The 21455-nt window shown below is 47.1% G+C and overlaps 1 protein-coding gene across 1 annotated transcript in view; it reads right to left on the reverse strand.

The window, feature by feature from the left end:
* Nucleotides 1-3041: 3041 nt before the first annotated feature.
* LOC140430277 (lamin-A-like) overlaps nucleotides 3042-21455 on the reverse strand; it is a 61745-nt gene continuing 43331 nt past the window's right edge. Inside the window, exons 9-17 of the mRNA XM_072517698.1 lie at nucleotides 20597-20712; nucleotides 19017-19138; nucleotides 18020-18104; nucleotides 15450-15636; nucleotides 14365-14484; nucleotides 12928-13166; nucleotides 12116-12279; nucleotides 11019-11104; nucleotides 3042-6450 (exon numbers count right to left, since the gene is read on the reverse strand). Coding sequence (XP_072373799.1) covers nucleotides 6316-6450; nucleotides 11019-11104; nucleotides 12116-12279; nucleotides 12928-13166; nucleotides 14365-14484; nucleotides 15450-15636; nucleotides 18020-18104; nucleotides 19017-19138; nucleotides 20597-20712 — 1254 coding nt within the window. The 3' untranslated portion in view covers nucleotides 3042-6315. The remainder of the gene's footprint in view (nucleotides 6451-11018; nucleotides 11105-12115; nucleotides 12280-12927; nucleotides 13167-14364; nucleotides 14485-15449; nucleotides 15637-18019; nucleotides 18105-19016; nucleotides 19139-20596; nucleotides 20713-21455) is intronic.

Consider the following 21455-nt stretch of genomic DNA (forward strand, 5'->3'; position numbering starts at 1 on the left):
GATGTGGTCTTACCAATGCCCTATACAAAAAACACTTCTCTACTTTTATACTCCAGTCCTTTTGCAATAAACGCTAACATTCCATTTGCCTTTTTAATTACATGTGTACCTGCGTACCGACCTTCTGCGATTCATGAACAAAGACACCCAGATCCCTCTGCCCAGGCGCATCTTGAATCTGCTTTCCATTTCGATAATAATTCACCCTTTCTATTTTTTTGGCCAAAATGGATAACCTCACACTGATCTACATTAAACTCCATCTGCCAAACTTTGGCATAATCTCCTAGCCTGAGTACAATCTGTCTGTAAAATCTTTATTTCTTCTTCACTGCCTGCTTTTCCACCTATTTTAGTATCATCCACAAATTTTGATATGTTACACTCTGTCCCTGCTTGCAGGTCATTTATATAGATTGATGAACAGTTGAGGTACCGAGGACTGACCCCGCCGGTTACATTCACGAGCCAGAGAAGGACTCCTTTATCCCGACCCTTTGCATTCTGTCAGTCCACAAATCCTCAATCCAATCTAGTACTCTGCCCCAATCCCCTTGTGATCCCATCATCTGGATCAGTCTTTTATGCGGCACCTTATCAAACGCCTTCTGGAAGTCTAGATATACCACATCTACAGGTTCCCCATTATCCACCTTGTTAGTCATGTCCTCAAAGAACTCAAGCAAGTTTGCCAAGCATGACTTACCCTTCATAAAACCATGCTGACAATGGTGGATTGAGCTTTGATTTTCCAAGTGTTCAGTCATCTCCTCCTTAATGATTGATTCCAGCAGCTTCCCCAGCACAGCATTCAAACTAACTGGTCTATAGTTTCCTACTTTTTGCCTCTCTCCTTTTTGAATTGGGACGTCACATTAGCATGTTTCCAATCCACCAGGACCCCACCAGGACCCTTTTATAACAAATGCATCCACTATCTCCATTGCCACCTCTCTTAATACCCTAGGGTGCAGGCCATCAGGTCCTGGAGATTTATCTCATCAGTTTATTCAATATTGTCTCCTTAGTGATGGTTATTGCACCAGGTTCCTCTGCATTAACTGCAGTTTTAGAATTTGTTTATTATCTTCTACCGTGATTTTGGATTATAAACATTTAGCAATTTAAGAGTTAAAACCCTGAGTTAGAGCGTGTTTGACTGCAGTGGTCACAATTTTAAAATAATCTTGTTTTGCAAGACAAGAAAGCATTTAGGAGCCAGAGGGTCAAACTGTCCTTCGTAAAAGCCTGGGCTAATACACTGTTGTTTGACTAAGGGGGTCCCTGGGACTTAATGTGTTTTCAGCCTGGGGAGTTCATTTGTTTTCAGCCTGGGGAGATGATGTTACTGCTTGGTAGAGATAAGGCATTCAGATATTTTTGAGAATGATTTGAAGTTGAGTTCTGATCTGGCTATCCCTTTAGACCACAAGTAATTTTGCTCTCACAGTAGGATAGTTCAAAAAGATAAATATTAGGGTGCACAGGTGGTGGGAAATGGTTAGCACTGCTGTCTCACGGCGCTGAGGATCCAGGTTTGATCCCGGCCCCTGGTCAATGTCCATGTGGAGTTTGCACATTCTCCCCCATGTCTGCGTGGGTTTCACCCCCACAACCCAAAGATGTGCAGGGTAGGTTAATTGGTCATGCTAAATTACCCCTTAATTAGAAAAAAATGATTGGGTACTCTAAATTTATATTTAAAAAGATGAATAGTATGTAAATCAGTGCAAACTTGTCTGAGGACAAGGGAGGAGCTGAAACAAACTACTTGAAACAGTTTTTTGAAGACATCTAGCCAGAGCCTGCAGGGGGTTCTAACAGGAGCCAAAATCTGTTATGGAAAGCAAGTATTATTCTGCCATTGGGATGTAGGATGGATTGGGAGCTGAATGTTTTTTTTTGTTATTTAATTGGGCGTAGAGTTAACAAGTAGGGCATCGCGGTGGCCCAGTGGTTAGCATTGCTGCCTCACGGCGCTGAGGTCCCAGGTTCAATCCCGGCTCTGGGTCACTGTCTGTGTGGAGTTTGCACATTCTCCCCGTGTCTGTGTGGGTTTCACCCCCACAATCCAAAGATGTGCAGGGTAGGTGGATTGGCCATGCTAAATTGCCCCCTTAATTGGAAAAAAGTGAATTGGGCACTCTAAATTTATTTTTTTTAAGGGTTAGCAAGTAAGGATATTGTATTCACTGTTTTGACTAGTATTGTGTAAGGGGGCAATGATAAGCTATTTTTGGGCGTGATGCCAAAGATTTTAATATTGTATTAATAATAAAGTTTTGTTTCAAAATACCAAATCCCTATTTCTTCGTGCAATCACTCCTGGAGCAAAGTATCCTTTCTGTAGAACCTTACAAAATAAATTAAAATGTTGGGGTCTGGTCTGGGATTGTAACAAAATTGGGGGCTCGTCCTGGATCTTAAATATAATTAAATGTTGGTTTATTGAACTTAAAGACAGTGGGTTTGTGTGGAACGCTTTCATTCTTTCAGGCTTTGAAGTTTAAATAGGGAGTGGCTGGAGATGGCTCTTTCAGTTGCAAAACCTTTCCTCGGGTTGGAAGAGATTACTTGGTATGGGTTTACAAAGGGAGACTAAAACAAAACTTTTGTTTTTGTGGAGAAGCTGAAGTTATCTAAAGGAGTGAGGAAGGTAGAGATAATACAAGCCATAGCTCAACATTTGAATTTGCCAGAGACACAGCCTGAATCATTGGAATTAGATAGAATTCAATTACAAATGAAACAATTGCAAATAAAAGAAAAGGAGAAATTGGCAATGGCAGAAGAAGAGGAAAGTGGGCAGAAAAAGAAAAAGAGAAGGCTTTTCAAAAGGAAATGGAAAGCTGGAAACCTTGAGGTAGAAATGGAAACATTAGCAAAGGAAAAAAGGGATAAGGAAAAAGAGAGTGGGATTTAACTTCAGAGATTGGAACTGTAAGGAGAACATCAATGGAAAATGTTGGAGTTAAAGGCAGAAGCTGAGGATAGTCTTGAGGAAGAATAAATATTTCCCAGTCAAAGATTTAGTAGGGATATGTTTAACTTTATTCAAGCATTGCCAAGATTTGATGAGAAAGATGTGGAAGCTGTTTTCATCTCATTTAGATTGGACTCGATTTGATTTATTGGCAATGTGTACCAAGATACAGTGAAAAGTATTGTTCTGCCTACAATCCAGACAGATCATTCCATACATGATAAAAAAACATAAGGCATACATAAATACACACTGTAAATACATGGGCACAGGCTTCGGGTGATGCATACGTATGTAGTACTACTCTGTAGAAAAGATGTCTGAAGAGTTCAGTCCAGTTCATAAGGGGGTCATTCAGGAGTCTGGTAAAGCGGGGGGGAAACTGTTCTTGAACCTAGTAGTGTGTGTTCACAGACTTTTGTACTTCCTGCTCGATGGAAGAGGTAGAAAGTGAGATTAACCCGGGTGGGAGGGGGGTCTTTGATTATGCTGCCCAATCGGAGGTTTGCTGGATCCCAGGACGCAGGTGTGTCCTAGTCAGATGACAATAATAAGGTTATCCTGGAGCTGATGCATAAGCTAGCACATGGCCAAGAGATACAGGAGGGGATGTCAGCGACACTCGAACAAGTGCATAGCCGATTGAAGGAGTCCCAATGGCTACATGCGCAGGAGTTGGCGCTGCCAATGCGTGGCACCGAGGCCAATGTTGCAAAGGTGGGCTTGGAGCACGACCTCAGCGGCATGGGTGGTGTTGTCCAAGGCATGGCTCGGTCAGTGATGGCCGTGGCTGAGGAACAACATCATTTTTTTTTAAATAAAGAGGACCCAATTATTTTTTCCAATTAAGGGGCAATTTAGCATGGCCAATCCACCTAACGTGCACATCGTTGGGTTGTGGGGGTGAAACCCACGCAGACACGGGGAGAACTTGCACACTCCACACAGTCAGTGACCCAGGGCCGGGTTTCAAACCCGGGTCCTCAGCGCCGTAGGCAGCAATGCTAACCACTGTGCCACAATGCTGCCCCCAGGAGTTCGACATCATATCCCACTCGCTGGGGGACGTGTCCCAGATGCAGGTCGAAATCGCCAAGCGTGTCCCATGTGCAGGTGGGCACTGCCGAGGCATTCCAGAGCATATCTCAGTCACTGAGGAGCAACGCTGGCCGGGATCTTCTGCCAGGGCTGGAGGAGGGAGGGCAGAAAGAGGGCTGTAGGGTCGAGGTGGACAGGCACAGAACACCATTGCTCAGTCGGCAAGGTAGCCATGCAGCTGTACACACTGCTAACAGCCCACGGGTCGTATAGGTGTCCCCCCCGGGCCAGCCCCCGCAGGTCCCCTCTGGCCCCAGCCGACCCATCAGCTGTATGGGTGCACTCCAGTACAATCAGTGCCATCTTGTTGGCAGGGATGAGTGTGTGTGGGAATTGTAATGTGTATATGTCAGCCTCCCAAGTGTCAATCACGGACCTGGCGAATCCTGCACCCTTTTTCATTGGAATCGATTGTGTTCCACGTGGCGCCAGTGCTAGCCCCAGAACAGCTGCTGAATCGATCCGATGGATGCCTCAGTCTGTCCTAAAATGGTTTCTTCTTAAAAGAGTATCCGATTCCTTTTTTTTCCCCAATTGAGGGACAATTTAACGTGGCCAATTCAGATACCTGACACATCTTTTGGGTTGTGGGGATGATACCCACACAGACACGGGGAGAATGTGCAAACTCTGCACGGACAGTGACCCGGGGCCGGGATCGAACCCGGGTCCTCGGCGCCCTGAGGTAGCAGTGCTAACCGCTGAGCCACCATGCCGCCCTGTCCTGAAATGTTTAAAGCTAAGTGGTGAAGTAATTCCTGGGAACACCTTGGCCACACAGACTGGTTCAAGAGGAGGCCCCACACACTCCCACCCTTTCACAGGACAACTAGGTGTGAGCACCCATGCTGGCCTTGCCAGCAAGACCCACTTCCTCAGAATTGGTACGAAAAATAATATTTAGCTTGAAAAGCAGTCTTTAGGTCTTTTCAGGAATTTCAAGGATTCTTGAATGTTCTGACATATTAACAAGTTGCGAAAAAGCTACTATTACAGGCCTGAGCAAGTTTACCCTTGTCCCATCGTGGTGCCCACTTCCCATTTTCTTAAGTAAAATGCCCTCCTTCTTTCCAATGGTCCATTTACTACATGGGCGACACTGCTAGACCAGACTGCATTGCCCAGACCCACTTCCTCGCTGATTTTGTTGTGGGTCAGGGTGTAGAAAACTCCAAAGTATATCATGGAGTTCACCTGGCCTACAACTGTGTATTCATTTTGGTTACGGGGAGCACTCTGGCCTGCCTTTCAGGTGTTATTCAACAGATGCCTTGACTACTTTTAATCAAAAACAACGTTTATTCTATGAATTTAGTTAACATTTTTGTAAACACACACAGTAAGTATTTTTATCAACTACCAACATTAATACCCCACACAGCTACAGTACTCTATGTATAATCCTTAATAAATTTCCCCCTTTAAACTGTTCCAATTTAGTAACAAGATCCCATAAACCAGAAACCCCTTTTCAAAGGTGTGGCCCAGCACACAGCACCCAAGACCTGGTATACACTCTTGTTTCCTTTTCAAAACATCAGGTTTGAATTCCTTCCAGAAAGCAGTTATTTCTTTTCAAGTTATCATGTAATCTGGAAACAATTTTAAAAATGCAGAGAGAGAGACTCCAAGACACTTGTCTGAATACAGCAGCCAAAAGTGAAAACAAAAGAAAAAATCTTAGAGCCACACAACAGCTCCCAGTTCAAAAACGAAAGCAAAACCCAAAGCCACAGCCCAGCTCCACCCACACAATGACATCACTGAAGCCATTTGATAAGACAAAACATTTCTTAAAGGGACACTCCCATGACATTTTCAACTGGGTTCTGGAATGTAGAAAGTTACGGGGTAACTTGACTGAAGTGTTTGATCATTTTGAAAGCAGTTGATAGGGTAGATAGAGGGATACATCTTCTGCTGATGGGAGAGTCCAGAACAAGGGGACGTGACCTGCAAATCAGAGCCAGGACATCAGGAAAGAAGTTAGGAAACAATTCTGCATGCAAAGGGAGGTGGAATCATGGAACTGTCTCCCATCAAAAAGCAAAGGCGATAGTAGATGTTTTGCTAGAAAGCATACAAAAGGTTGCGAAGCTAAGACAGCTGGACGGGGTTAAGGCAAAAATCAGTTCTGAACTAATTGAATTGTGGAACAGGTTTGAAAAGCCTCCTTAGGTTTTCTGTGATCTCCCTTGTTCACAATCTCAGTGATCTGTCTCTACGACATTTCCCTATCTCCTTGTAACGTGCGTGTCCATTGTGAAGAGTGGGTAGCTCATAAATCGAAGTCCATATTTTGCCCGTGTGTTCCTTGGAGTGACCCGCCCAGTCAGTAAGCGAGCCTTATCTAGTCGTGATGGAGCAACCTGTTCGAACAGAAACAAATCCAGAAAGTTATTGGGTTTAATGACTCATCCATTAGACGGCACCCAATAGTGCCACATTTCCTCAGTTCTGATCCTAAGTGCCACACTGCTTCAGTATTAACCTTTCTTCCTCTGACAGTGCAGCACTCCTTCAGTGCAGACTCTCTGACACTGCAGCACTCCCTCAGTACTGACCCACTGACAGTGCAGCACTCCCTCAGTACTGACCCTCTGACAGTGCAGCACTCCCACAGTACTAACACTCAGACAGTGTAGCACACCCTCAGTACTGACCCTCTGACAGTGCAGCACTCCCTCAGTACTGACCCTCTGACAGTGCAACGCTCCCTCAGTACTGATCCTGTGACAGTGCAGCGCTCCCTCAGTACTGAGCCTCTGACAGTGCAGCACTCCCTCAGTACTGACAATCTAACGGTGCAGCACTCCCTCAATCCTGACCCTCTGACAGTGCAGCATTCCCTCAGTACTGACCCTATGACAGTGCTGCACTCTCTCAGTACTGACCCTCTGACAGTGCAGCATTCCCTCAATACTGACCCTATGACAGTGCTGCACTCTCGCAGTACTGACCCTCTGATAGTGCAGCACTCCCTCAGTACTGACCCTCTGGCAGTGCAGCACTCCCTCAGTACTGACCCTCTGACAGTGCGGCACTCCCTCAGTACTGACCCTATGACAGTGCAGCACTCCCTCAGTATTGACCCTTTGGCAGTGTTCCACTCCTTCAGTACTAACCCTATGACCCCACAGAAGTTGCTCGACTGTCACAATTACTCTCTGCCACGGGAGAGGTTGTCGCAAAAATCCTCCTCAACCGCCTCCTCCCAGTGGCTGAAGAGCTCGTCCCTGAGTCTCAGTGCAGCTTTCGCCCATCAAGAGCCTCAATGGACATGATCTTCAGTTTGCGACAAATGCAGGAAAGGTGCAGGGAGTAGCATCAACCTCTGTACATGACCTTTGATCTCAGGCATGCCTTCGACTCTGTTAACTGTGAGGGATTGTTCAGTATCCTCCTCAGATTCGGCTGCCCGCAGAAATTTGTCACCATTCTCTGCCTACTCTACCTTGAAATGCAAGCCATGATCCTCACCAACGGAACGACCAAAGACACAATATGTGTGTACACTGTGGTCAAACAGGGCTGCATCATCGCCCCAACGCTCTTCTCTATCTTCCTTGCAGCAACACTCCACCCCATCACCCTGAAACTCCCCGCTGGAATGGAGCTAACCTACCGGACAAATGGGAAACTGTTCAACCTCTAGGCCTCCTGGCCAGAACCAAGACCACCCCATTGAGCTGCAGTACGTAGACGGCGCCTGTGTGCGTGCAAACTCAGAGGCCGAGCTACAAACCATCATCGACGCAATCACCGAGGCCTATGAGAGAATGGGCCTCAGACTAAATATCCAGAAAACAAAGGTTCTGTACCAGCCCACTCCTGCCACACAAAACTGCCCCCCGACTATCAAGATCCACGGTGAGCCCCTGGGCAATGTGGAGCATTTCCCATACCTGTGGAGCCTCCCCTTGACGGGCAGACGTTGACAGTGAAATTCAGCATCGACTCCAATGTGCCAGGACAGACTTTGGAAGCCTGAGGAACAGAGTGTTCGAAGACCGAGACCTCATACCCAGAACCAAGCTCATGGCCTACAGAGCAGCCATGGTCCCACCCTCCTGTATGCATCACAAATATGGACAATGTTCAGCAGAAACCTCAAATCCTTGGAGAGATATCATCAAAACTGCCTCCACAAAATCCTGCAAATCCACTGGCAGGGTTAACGTAAATGTGAGTGTCCTCTCCCAGGTCAATATCTCCAGGATCGAGGCACAGGTCATGCTCAGCCAGCTGCGATGGGCGGGCCACTTTGTCCACACGCCCAACAAAAGACTCCTGAAGCAAGTGCTCTACTCCGAGCTCTGCAATGGCAAGTAATTACGAGGAGGCTACAAGGGCACTCTGAAAGCTTCCCGAAATAAATCCCTAAATAAATGCGACATCCCCATCGACATGTGGGAATCCCTCACCTTAGAACACGCAAGCTGGAGAAAAAGCATCCGCGAAGGTGCCAATCGCATCGAGTGTCACAGGGTGGAGCACGCTGAGACCAAGCGTAATCAGAGGAAAGAGAGCACAGAATCCAGAATGTTCCACCTACCCACCTCATCCAGCACAACCTGCCAAACCTGTGGCAGGTTCTGCGGATTCAGGATTCAGCATGGTAGCATTGTGGATAGCACAATTGCTTCACAGCTCCAGGGTCCCAGGTTCGATTCCGGCTTGGGTCACTGTCTGTGCGGAGTCTGCACATCCTCCCAGTGTGTGCGTGGGTTTCCTCCGGGTGCTCCAGTTTCCTCCCACAGTCCAAAGATGTGCAGGTTAGGTGGATTGGCCATGATACATTGCCCTTAGTGTCCAAATTTGCCCTTAGTGTTGGGTGGGGTTACTGGATTATGGGGCTAGGGTGGAGGTGTTGACCTTGGGTACGGTGCTCTTTCCAGGAGCAGGCACAGACTCGATGGGCCGAATGGCCTCCTTCTGCACTGTAAGTTGATTCGACTGTTCATCCACCACAGAACCCACCTCCCCAGAGTGGAAGCAAGTCAACTGCAACCTTGAGGTACTCACCCTATGTCAGTGCTGCAAAGTTCAGTACTGACCCTGTGACACTGTTTCACTCCTTCAGTACTGACACACTGACAGTGCTGCATGGTTCAGTACTGAGCTTGGAACAGTGCTGTACTCCCTCAGTACTGTCCCTCTGGCAGTGCAGCACTCCCTCAGTACTGTTCCTCTGACAGTGCAGCACTCCCTCAGTACTGTCCCTCTGACAGTGCAGCACTCCCTCAGTACTGTCCCTCTGACAGTGCAGCACTCCCTCAGTACTGTCCCTCTGACAGTGCAGCACTCCCTCAGTACTGTCCCTCTGACAGTGCAGCACTCCCTCAGTACTGTCCCTCTGACAGTGCAGCACTCCCTCAGTACTGTCCCTCTGACAGTGCAGCACTCCCTTAGTACTGACCCTCTGACAGTGCAGCACTCCCTCAGTACTGACCCTCTGACAGTGCAGCGCTCCCTCAGTACTGACCCTCTGACAGTGCAGCACTCCCTCAGTACTGACCCTCTGACAGTGCTGCACTCCCTCAGTACTGACCCTCTGACAGTGCAGCACTCCCTCAGTACTGACCCTCTGACAGTGCAGCACTCCCTCAGTACTGTCCCTCTGACAGTGCAGCACTCCCTGAGTACTGTCCCTCTGACAGTGCAGCACTCCCTTAGTACTGACCCTCTGACAGTGCAGCACTCGCTCGGTATTGACCCTCTGACAGTGAGCACTCCCTCAGTACTGACCCACTGACGGTGCAGCTCTCCCTCAGTCCTGACCCTCTGACAGTACAGCACTCCTTCAGTACTGACCCTCTGACAGTGCAGCACTCCCTCAGTACTGACCCTCTGACAGTGCAGCACCCCCTCAGTACTGACCCTCTGACAGTGCAGCACTCCCTCAGTACTGACCCTCTGACAGTACAGCACTTCCTCAGTACTGGCCCTCTGACAGTGTTTCACTCTTTCAGTCCTGACACCCTGACAGTGCTGCAGGTTCTGACCCTGTGACAGTGTTGCACTACCTCACTACTGCCCTGTGACGGTGCTGCACTCCCTCAGTACTTGAATGCTAGAATGTGGCTGGGTATAAATTGGATACCTCTGGGAAATTGGACCACCATCAAAGGAGCAGGTACTGTACTTGGATCAGCTCTGGTCTGCCAGGCCTCACTGTGGCTTAGCAAACGTCCAGGAGCAGAAAGATAAAGTTCATTATACTCCTATAGGTTCAGATGCAGTCCTAGATCCCCCCCCCCCCCTTCCCCAGCACCCCCTGGCCGCCGCCCATGTCTGCTGCCAGATACTGGGAGAGGGAATCTGGAGAAGCTCAGGTGGCAGGGTAGTAGGAGGTGGATCAATGAAAGCAGAGGTTTATGAAAGCATGCAAACTTGAAAAGGAAACATTTACAGGCTCTGTGGAAAGAGCAGGGCGGGTGGGACCAATTGGATAGTTCATTCAAAGAGCCAGCATGGGCATGACTTGCTGAATAGCCTCCTGTGATTCTATGATTCACATTGTGGAGGCAGGAAATCTGCACTGGGTTTTCTCACCGTTTGGGGCAAGCACAGCGAGGTACAGGAGAGAAGGGGGACATCCGACCCACTCTTTACTGAGGGAAAGAGATGAGGAAGCATTGAGAGAGTAAGAGCAGTACTTGGAGGGGGAGGGATGAGGCAGAGGAGAAAAATGAAAGCAGCCAGGCGCATGTCTTCAGGTGTCCTGGTCCACCCAAACTGGAGGTACAAGGCCATGTCCTGTCGCACATGGACTGTAACTGCATGTTTTTACACGTCTTGTTCTCAGGGATGTTTCTGAGTCACCAGCTATTTCAGAAGCTGTGGGTCAGAAGGTGCCAACCTTTGATGTGGCGTGTATGTTAGCATAGCGCCAATTGTGATTCGTACCTTTCAGCTTATACATTTGGTCACTTACGGTTAAATGTAACCCCTCAGCATCACTCGATCGTCTGGACATCTGAATTGGAGACTGCGGACTGGAGGAATCAGGAGTAACTAAACCTGGAAATGAGGGGCAGACAGAGGGTTTCACACCAAGTTGTCAAGAACAATCTCATTTACCGTTGTCTTATTTGGTAAAACACGACGTGTTGACTGTGGCTCAGTGGGTCACATTCTCACCTCTGGGAATCAGAAGGTCAGAGATTCAAGTCCCACCCCAGTAAAGTACAGAGGGAATGCTGCACTGTCCGAGGCCTTTGAGATGAAACATTAAACAAAGCTTCACCTGCCCTCTCAGATGGACTTAAAGGTCCCACAGCCACCATTTGAAAAGCAGGAGAGTTCTTGCCAGCGTCCCAGGCTATATTTATCCTTCAATGAACATCACTCAAAAGAGAATATCGGTCATGATCTCACTGCTGTTTATAGAAGCTTTCAGTTTCCACATTACATAAACGACTGCACTTCAAGGTACTTAAAGCTGTAAAATACTTTGGGACCATTTCCATCATCTCCCCTGCGGCGGTTTCCTTCTTGCAAGGCCGGTAAACAATTGAAGTCTCGGACCAGAAGATCCTGACAGCGTGGAGGGCTGGAAAATTCCAGCCTTGGAGTGGGACTTTGAGCCCACTATGTCCAGATGGAGATAGGGCTGCTATCCACTATGCCCGGTCCACACTCACACAGCTGACACACAGGGCAGGATTCTCCGCTGCATCAGCCATGCCGCTCCCTGGCTACGGGATTCTAGCCTCCCGCCGATTGTCAATGGGATTTCCCATTGTAACCACCCCAAACCGCCGGGAAACCCACTGATGGGGGTGCGCTGCCAGCGAGAAAATTGAATCGCAACAGCGGGAGAATTCCAGCTACAAAATTGGGGTGGAGCTGGATGGAATTTATGCAGCAGAACACCTGAACTAACACAGTACTATCTGCACAAAGTGTGCCCTACCTGGAACCTGCAACACCAGTCTGCTGGAGATCCTTGAGAAAAGGGGCATGGAACACAAGAAAAACACACAGAGTGGAACCAGAGTTGCCGAGAGGGTTACGCATGAACAAACTTACCTGGTAACGAATCTGATGGCAGAGATATAAGACTGGATTGTAGATAGGAGAAAATGTCTGTCTCTCCCATGCTGTGAGACCACAAACTGCTGTGTTCTGTGAGGCTGGAAGTGTTGGACTGGCGACGTGCGCCTTTTGAGGAAAGAAGAGCAGAGATACTTCCCCTAGGATAAGACATAAGAGGATGGTCATTAATAATTATCAGCTCATTATTATTCAGTCTCTTCAGTAGTTTAAAACGGTGTTGTATTTGGCCATGGCCAGGCCACTATTTCTGGGCATTGCACCTCACAAGGATATATAGGCTTTGGAGCAAGTTCAGCCCACATATACCAGAATGATATCTGGACTCCAAAGGTTAAACTATGAGCTTCCACAAATTTGGGAAGTGGAATTAGTTTGGGATTGATACAGGACTATGACGGGGAGCAGGGCAGTGGGATTAGTTTGGGATTGATGCAGGACTATAGGGAGAGAGTTGGACTGTGGGATTATTATAGCTACTAGCCAGCATGTACAATGAGGTAATGGGCTGCTTCTGTGCTGTAAACTCTATTGTGGTGGGTGCAGCAAGTTGAAGGACAAGCTGTACTTTAGTATGTATTCCGTGAAAGGCTTTTATTGAACTGATTTTAAGATGTCTGCTCCACACTCAGATGGCTAGGGCAAATCTGTTAGCCACACAGTACAGGATTGCATTTACAAAACCCAAACAATGGAAACCATTACAATTGCACGGATCCACAGCATCTAACTGACTGTTGAATTCTAGCTACAGGGCCAGTTGTGTCCTTGACGCAATTGTGTGTTACCTTTTCTGTACCGGCACAAAGTCTGTCCAACTGTTTATCTGAGCATCAGGCTGAATCATTATTTCAGGACTGGGAGCCCAACCTTCTTCCTTCATACACTGTTCCTGTGGGGACCCTGCTGGAGATGTCTGCTGTTTGTTCAGGGGCACAGGGACACATTCGTCTGAGGCATCATCTTTCACATCAAAGGAGTTAGCCGCAGCCGAGAATCTGTGCGAGGGGATGTACCAAGCAATGGTCTGGAGAGAACCAGAATAGATAGCAATAAGTCATTAACATTCAACTTTCGCAGATTTGCATGTCTTTCACAATCCAGTTCTTGTCGTACATCTGTGCATTATAGGACAGTGTCGCATCTTTGGGATATTACTTCAGGTCATTGAGGTAATCGCTGGGTCGCTCCAACAAGTGGGCCTCAATCTTTTATGACCTGGAGTGCACCACCCACTCATTATTGAATCAAACAGTAGCCTGACGGAGTGACTGTAGCAGATTTTACTCCACTCATCCACATCTGAAGTGGATTGTATTCTGTCCTATGAATTTTTCCTTTCTCTTACAGAACTGAGGGGCAAGTTTTGACTTCACAGAAATGGATTATAGTCCATTCCAGTGTTTATGCTCCACACAAACCTCCTCCCAACCTTTTCATCTCACCCGAGCAGCATATCCTTCTATTCATTTCCCCCTCGGCCTCATCTAACTTCCCCTTAAATGCATCTAGTATTCACCTCAACCACTCCCTGTGGTAGCGAGTTTCACATTCTCACCACTCTCTGGCAAAGAGAGTTCATTAATAAAACTATCTTATATTATAGCCCTTAGTTCTGGTTTCCCACAAGTGGAAACATCACTGGTTTAATAATAATAATCTTTATTAGTGTCACATGTAGGCTTACATTAACACTGCAATGAAGTTAATGTGAAAATCCCCTCGTCGCCACACTCCCGAATCTGTTCGGGTACACAGTGGGAGAATTTAGAATGTCCAATTCACCTAACAAGCACGATTTTCGGGACTTGGGGCAGAAAACTGGAGCACCCGGAGGAAGCCCACGCAGACACGGGGAAAACCCCACACAGTTTGTATAAAATATTGGTTTAACACAGTGAGATGGATTTGTCTGCACTCCCTCAATATAGAATAGAATACAATAGAATATATCAAACAACAAAGAGCCAATTTACTTTCTCTTTAAACATAAACCTTGAACTGAGGTGAGGAGACTGGGACCATTCATTTGTACCTGGAAATTGTAATTGGGGCTAACAGCCAGTGTAAGAGCAGGATTTGCAGATTTGATCTCTGACTGTGAGAGACGAGGTGGCTGCTCATTTACACCTGATGCATCGCATCAGGCAGCATTTAGAGAGGTTTGAGTGCCCCAGGCCATTTCAGCACAAGTTATCTGGGGTCCACTCCTCTCTCTCCTTTACCTGTCCATTTGATTTGCAAAGCGCTGTGGTACATTGTGGTCCACTCTGGAATCTGTGCTGCTCTCTCCACACAATGTCAGATGGAAGTCTCTGGGAGATATCAGCCGCTTCAGCCCAAACCTGCTTAGAGAAACAAAGTGAAGTAAGGCATAGATGGATAGGTTCTTGATTAATAAAGAGATCAGGGGTTACGGGGAGAAGGCAAGAGAATGGGGATGAGAAACATATCAGCCATGATCAAATGACGGAGCAGACTCGATGGGCTGAATGGCCTAATTCTGCCCCTATATCTTATGGTCTTATGGCGTAGGGTTGAACACATGCACACAATGGATATTTTAATGCGGGGCTGTAATTTGCTTCTGAGTTCCTTGGTTATTCTGATGGGATCATGGAGCAGGAACAGTAAGAAAGGACTAACTTTCATTGAGCATCTTTCACGTCCTCTGTGCATCCCAAAAGATCTGACAGCTAAATTACCTACTTTATGATGTATTATCACTGTTATGAGGTAGAGAAATGCAGCAGTCAATTTGTGCACATCAAGACCCCACAAATATTTATTCCATCAGTAAAAGTGATCATGAAGCTGTTGATTGTTGTAAAGTCCAACTGTTTGACTGATGTACTTTAGGAAGGAAAACCTGCTGGCCTTTCCCTGTCAGGAACTATATGTGACTCCAGAAGCACAACAATGAGCTTTGACTTTTAACAGCCCTCTGAAGTGGCTGAGCAAGCCACTCAATTATATTCCCATCTAAAGAATCTATCCAGAGTTGGGGAGGATAAATTGCCTGACTATTACTGGTTGGACCTTCAGTAGCGGTGACAGGCCTGACTGAAAGCCTGTCACAAATTTTCAACCCAGAGCAGAATCTGAGGCTTAAAGTTTCGCTCTTTCCCTTTCTTTGATAATTTTGATACTTTGAAACGTGACACTGAAACACTTTCATGTAGATGGCTGGATAGATATGCAGATATATAGATGGACAGACTGACAGATGATAGTAACTTTGAGACAGATTACAGCAACAGACAAACCGTGGCTAATAGTATACAGACAGTAGCAATAGACATGCACTTACCGTGAGATATCGCAGGTTTGGGAGCCAGGTGTGCTGTGGGAAACGGTACAGGGAGATTGGATACACACCAATTCTCTGCTGCAGGGTGTAGCCACTGAGATCCACGTTCTTGTCTGGAGAGGTGTTGAAGAGTCGGACAAAACAACCTTTGCAATCCACCTCCTCTATCTTCACACAAGTGGTTTCGCTGGAGGCAGAGGAAAAAGACAACTTAGATTGTTCTGAGTTTGAGAATCTATTGTGAGTTTGACGTGCTATTGAAGGACTTGTGGTATTATCATAAATATAAGAACTGCAAGGGTTAATGAAATGTCTAGACCAGCCACTAGAGGGAGCTAGAGTTACAAGTATATAAGACATTGATGCTAAGCCTTGTGGGAGTTAGAAGGCAGTAGAAGATGGCGAGGCATAGGAGCAGTTGTCTATTTGAGAGTTTTGTAGTTAGAGATAGCATAATGTAATATAGTAACCTTGAACTTTATGAATGCATATGAATCTTATTTAATAGTGTTAATAAATTAGTTTTTTTCGTTAACAAAGCTTGTTGTTCTTTGTTCAAGACTACGCATCCAAGCCATCTAGGTAAAGCAAAACAGAGAACTACACAGGACTGATTGGTGCTGCTGACCCCTTAACCCAGCAGTGATGGGGAGGAAGCTGTATTGATTGATAGTCATGCTCTGATTAAAATATACCTGGGCTATTTCATAGTTAGCCATTTCTAATCAAACAAACAAACATAAGAATTGGGAGAAGGAGTCGGTCATTCGGCCCTTGACCCTGCTCTGACACTCAATAAAGATCATGGCTGATCAGATTGTCATCTCAATCACCACATTTCCCCAGCCCCAATAACCTTGATTTTCTTATCAGCCAAAAATCTATCTTCTTCTCCCTCAAAAATATTCAATGAACCTGCCTCCACTGCTCTCTGGGGAAGAGAGTCCTAAAGATTAAAGACCTTCTGAGAGAAAACATTTCTTATGATCCCCATCTTAAATAGAAGAAGCCTTATTTTTAAACAGTGTCCCCTAGTTCCAGTCTCTCCCCCAAGAGGAAACATCCTTTCATCACCCACCTTGTCAAGTCCCCTCAGGATCTTATATGTTTCAGTAAAATCACAGAATCCCTACAGTGCAGAAGGAGGCCATTTGGCCCATTCAGTCTGAAAAAGCATCCTACCTAGGCCCACTCCCCCACAACCCCACCTAACCTGCACATCTTTCTGATGCTAAGAGGCAATTTATCATGACCAATCCACCTAACCTGCACATCTTTCTGATGCTAAGGGGCAATTTATCATGACCAATCTATCTAATCTGCACATCTTTGGACTGTGGGAGGAAACAGGAGCACCCGGGCGAAACTCACGCATACACTGGGAAGAAAATGCAAACTCCACACAAACAGTCACCCAAGGTCAGAATTGAACCCAGGTCCCTGGCACTGTGTGGCAGCAGTGCCAAGCACTGTGCCACCATGCCACCCCATGAGATCACCTCTCATTCTTTTAAACTCCAATGGATACATACCCAGTCTGTCCAACCTTTCCTCATAAGATAACCACCCCCATCCCAGGTATTAGTCAAGTGAACCTTTTCTGAATTGCATCTAAAGCAATTATGTTTCCTTAAATAAGGGGACCAAAATTGTACACAGTATTCCAGCTCAGGTCGAACCAGCGCCCTGTACAACTGTGGCTAAACATCCATACTTTTACATTCCCTTCCCCTTGCAATAAACAAGAACATTCAAGTTGCCTTCCTAATCAATTGCTTTACATTTATATTAACCTTTTGGCATTCATATATACAGGACAGCCAAATCGTTCAGTACCTCAGAGTTCTGCAATCTCCCTCCATTTAGATAATATGCTGCTTTTTTATTCTTCCTGCCAAAACGGACAAATGCACATTTTCCCACATTAAAATGCATTTGTCAGATTTTTGGCCACTAACCTAAGCTATCTTTGCCCCTTGCAGTCTCCTTACGTCCTCCTCACAACTTACTTTCCTACCTATCGCCAACAAATTTAGCAACCATACATTCAATCTCTATATCCAAGGCATTGATATAAATTGTAAATAGTTGAGCCGCCAGCAATGATCCCTGTAGCATTCCACTCATCCCATTTTGCCAACCCAAAAATGATCTACTTATGTCTACTCTCTGTTTCATCAGGTTGTTGAGAGAGGGATTATGCAGCAATTACGAACAGGAAAGCACAGACAGCTACACCAATCACAGTGAGGGAGAGAACTGACAAATGCACCAATCACAGCGAGGAAGAGCACTGATAGCCGCACCAATCAGAGAAAGGTAGAATAATGATGCACCAATCACAGGAAGGGAGAGCACTGACAGATGCACCAATCTGAGAAAGGGGGAACAATAATGCATCAATCACAGGAAGGAAGAGCACTGACAGGTGCACCAATCAGAGAAAGGGGGAACAATGACTGATGCACCAATCACAGAGGGGGAGAGACCACTGACATGCACCAATCATGAGTCACCGGTATAGTTAATGGAAGATGACAGATCCACATCGGGTTGCTCTTCACTGGTACCTGGACATTGCTGGGTTCCCATTGACTGTGAGATGTGACGAGGCAGAGTTCTTCACTGTCGATGACTCCTGGGTGGTGTGTGAATCTGTTAAAACAGGCAGATGTTTACAGCATTAAGAGTATGGAGAATAACTCACCAATGTGCGAGAAAACGCTGGGAAAACTCTTTGCAAGCCACTCAATGAAATGAAGTTTAACAACTATATCCTTCCCCAGCTTACTGGCACTCTGTGGGTACAGCTGGATAGAGCCAGTGTTTGGAATCTCACTGAATGCTGGCACACTATTCAGACAAGATGTTCAGAACCCATCTGAATCAACATTTAATATTAGCAGACTGATTTGCACCCAGGAATGGGAACCCCACCTGTTATTTTCTCTTTTTAGCTTTGGGACACTAAGGTGCCTGTCACTAATGAGGCTGTGACCACCTGAGTCAGCACTGAGCAGCGATCAAACCGCATGTCTCATGCCCCGGGGGATTCAATCCCACACACACACACAATAAAATTAGACAAGCAGACAAATCCAGAACCAGGGGTCATAATGACAAGGCAGTCACAAATAAATCCGGTAGGGAATTCAAGAAAAACGTCTTTACTCAGGGAATGCTAGAATGTGGGACACGTGACAAAAAGAAATAACCGGAGTGTGCAGGAGCGACGTAATTAAGGAGAAGTTGGAAAAACACACGAGGGAGAAAGGAAACAGAAGGATGTGCTGATCGGGTGAGGTGAAGATAGGTGGGAGGAGGCTGCTATGGCGCACAAACATTGTCATGGACCTGTCGAGCTGAGTGGCCCCTTCCTGGGCTGTAAACACAGGTGTAAAATCAAGGTACAAATTAATGTCCAAGTTTGAAACAACTTGGATACCAAAGTGGATATTTTATCTGTACCTTGCAGCTTGTCACCTGGGGCAAGTGCAGAGGCTGGTGGAGACACTGGAGGTCCAAACATTCCCAACTCGGAGCCTTGGCCCGTCCCTGACACCTTACCCTCACTCTCCTCCTTCACTCGGAAGTCAGGACTTCTTCCGTCAGATTCTGTCTGACCCCGTGTTTCAGAACAATCCTCTCCAGAGCTTTTGCAGAACCAATCAGCCAACTCTTGGTGAAGCCTTGATTTACAGAAAGGGGGGGCAATATTAGCAGCTTCTCAAGAGAATTCTTCACTGATAATCACAGAATAATAAAGCTCACTAATGGAGTTCATTAAGTCATCGTTTAAATGCTAATCATGCCTTGTTGTCAGCCATGTATCAGTGGGTAGCACTCTCGCCTCTGACTCAAAAGGCCCTGGATTCAAGCCCCATTCAGATTTTACCCAACCTTGATCTGCAGCTCAAACTGATCAATGTAAAGGTAGATTGGAATTGGAAGACTTATAATGATCCTGTGAAGCATGTTGGGATAATTAGGTTAAAGATACTAGATAAATATAAGTTGCCCTGTTTTAACATGAGTATAATCAGAAGGCGGCACTGTAGCACAATGGGTAGCACTGTTGCTTCACCGCTCCAGGGTCCCAGGTTTGATTCCCGGTTTGGTTCACTGTCTGTGTGGAGTCTGCACGTTCTCCTCGTGTCTGCGTGGGTTTCCTCCGGGTGCTCCGGTTTCCCGCCACAAGTCCTGAAAGACGTGCTATTAGGTCATTTGGACATTCTGAATTCGCCCTCAATTTACCACAGGCACCGGATTGTGTCATCTAGGGGCTTTTCACAGCAACTTCATTACAGTGTTAATGTAAGCCTACTTGTGACAATAAAGATTATTAAAAGATTATCAAAAGACATGGGGCGAAATTCTCCGGAAACTGGCGCCCAAAACGACGCAAATCAGTTGGGCATCGTGCTGCACCTTCCGCATCTTTGGGGGCCGAGCCCCAACCTTAAGGGGCTAGGCCCGCGCCGGACGAATTTCCGCCCCACCAGCTGGCGGGAAAGGCCTTTGGTGCCCCGCCAGCTGGCACGGAAATGACATCTCCGGGCAGCGCATGCGCAGGAGCGTCAGCGGCCGCTGACGGCATTCCCGCGCATGCACAGTGGAGGGAGTCTCTTCCGCCTCCGCCATGGTGGAGACCGTGGCGAAGGCGGAAGGGAAAGAGTGCCCCCACGGCACAGGCCAGCCCGCGGATCGGTGGGCCCTGATCGTGGGCCAGGCCACCGGGGGGGCACCCCCTGGGGCCAGATCGCCCCGCGCCCCCCCCCCCCAGGACCCCAGAGCCCGCCCGCGCCGCCTTGTCCCGCCGGTAAGGTAGGTGGTTTAATCTACGCCGGCGAGACAGGCATTCTAGCAGCGGGACTTCGGCCCATCCGGGCCGAAGAATCGCGGGGGGGGGGGGGGGGGGGAGGGCTGCCTACCGGCGCGGCGCGATTCCCGCCCCCGCCGAATCTCCGGTGGTGGAGAATTCGGCAGGGGGCGGGGGTGGGATTCACGCCAGCCCCCGGCGATTCTCCGACCCAGCGGGGGGTCGGAGAATCTTGCCCATGATATACGCTGAAGAATTTACTGCTACTCAAGTTCACTTGAGTTCAGTGGAATGAGTGCTATACTCCAAATGAACTAGACTGTGGTACCTGTTCTCTCCACCTGCCCGCTGTCTTGTCACCATTTCATTCTCGTCCTGTGAAAGAAGTGGCCTTGTTTGTACAGCTGACCTTTCATCAAGTTCACGAAGCCGCTGCCACAATACCTGAGCACAGCAAACAGCGCAAGACCATTAAGCCCCCATTTATACATTGCTATTTACATTTGTGAAATCCCAAGTTTCTTTACCCGTCAGTCTGGCCTCAATAAAAGTCGAGATGGATTTGCAGGTACAGCATTAGTTATTTTATTTAGCTTGCAAGCTTGGTTCATTTCACAGAAGCATAGGACACATCTAGTCTCCTACATCCAGGAAAGCAAATGAACAAAGAGACAAAGGGATCTCTGCAAATCAATTCAAATGGTATCAAGTTTCACATACACAATTCCCATAGGTCATCCTATACCCCTCCTGACCTAGTCAGACATTCTGATTGGCTCACTTCCAATCCCTTCCTCTGGCCCCTATTACCCAGCATCCTTTTCTCCTCCTTTGGTGGACACACCTCCTCCTTGCTTTGCCATGCGGTCTGAAATCCTTTGTCTGTGAACTCACCAGAATGAGACTGGCCTATCTCTACATTACAGTAACTAATATCTCTGAAGTAACTATTTTATATCACATTCGTCACATTCACAGGATATTCCACATAACAATTTACAGTTAATGAAGTAGCTGGGAAGTTTACCTGCTGGTGTAATCAACTCACCCTCAACCCCCCTCACTGCTCCATCACCCCCCCCCCTCACTGCTCCTTCACCCCCCTCACTGCTCCATCACCCCCCTCACTGCTCCATCACCCCCTCAATGCTCCTTCACCCCCCTTACTGCTCCATCACCCCCCTCAC

The sequence above is a fragment of the Scyliorhinus torazame genome, chromosome 10 (genome assembly GCF_047496885.1).
Source record: "Scyliorhinus torazame isolate Kashiwa2021f chromosome 10, sScyTor2.1, whole genome shotgun sequence".
In the NCBI taxonomy this organism is placed as follows: Eukaryota; Metazoa; Chordata; class Chondrichthyes; order Carcharhiniformes; family Scyliorhinidae; genus Scyliorhinus; species Scyliorhinus torazame.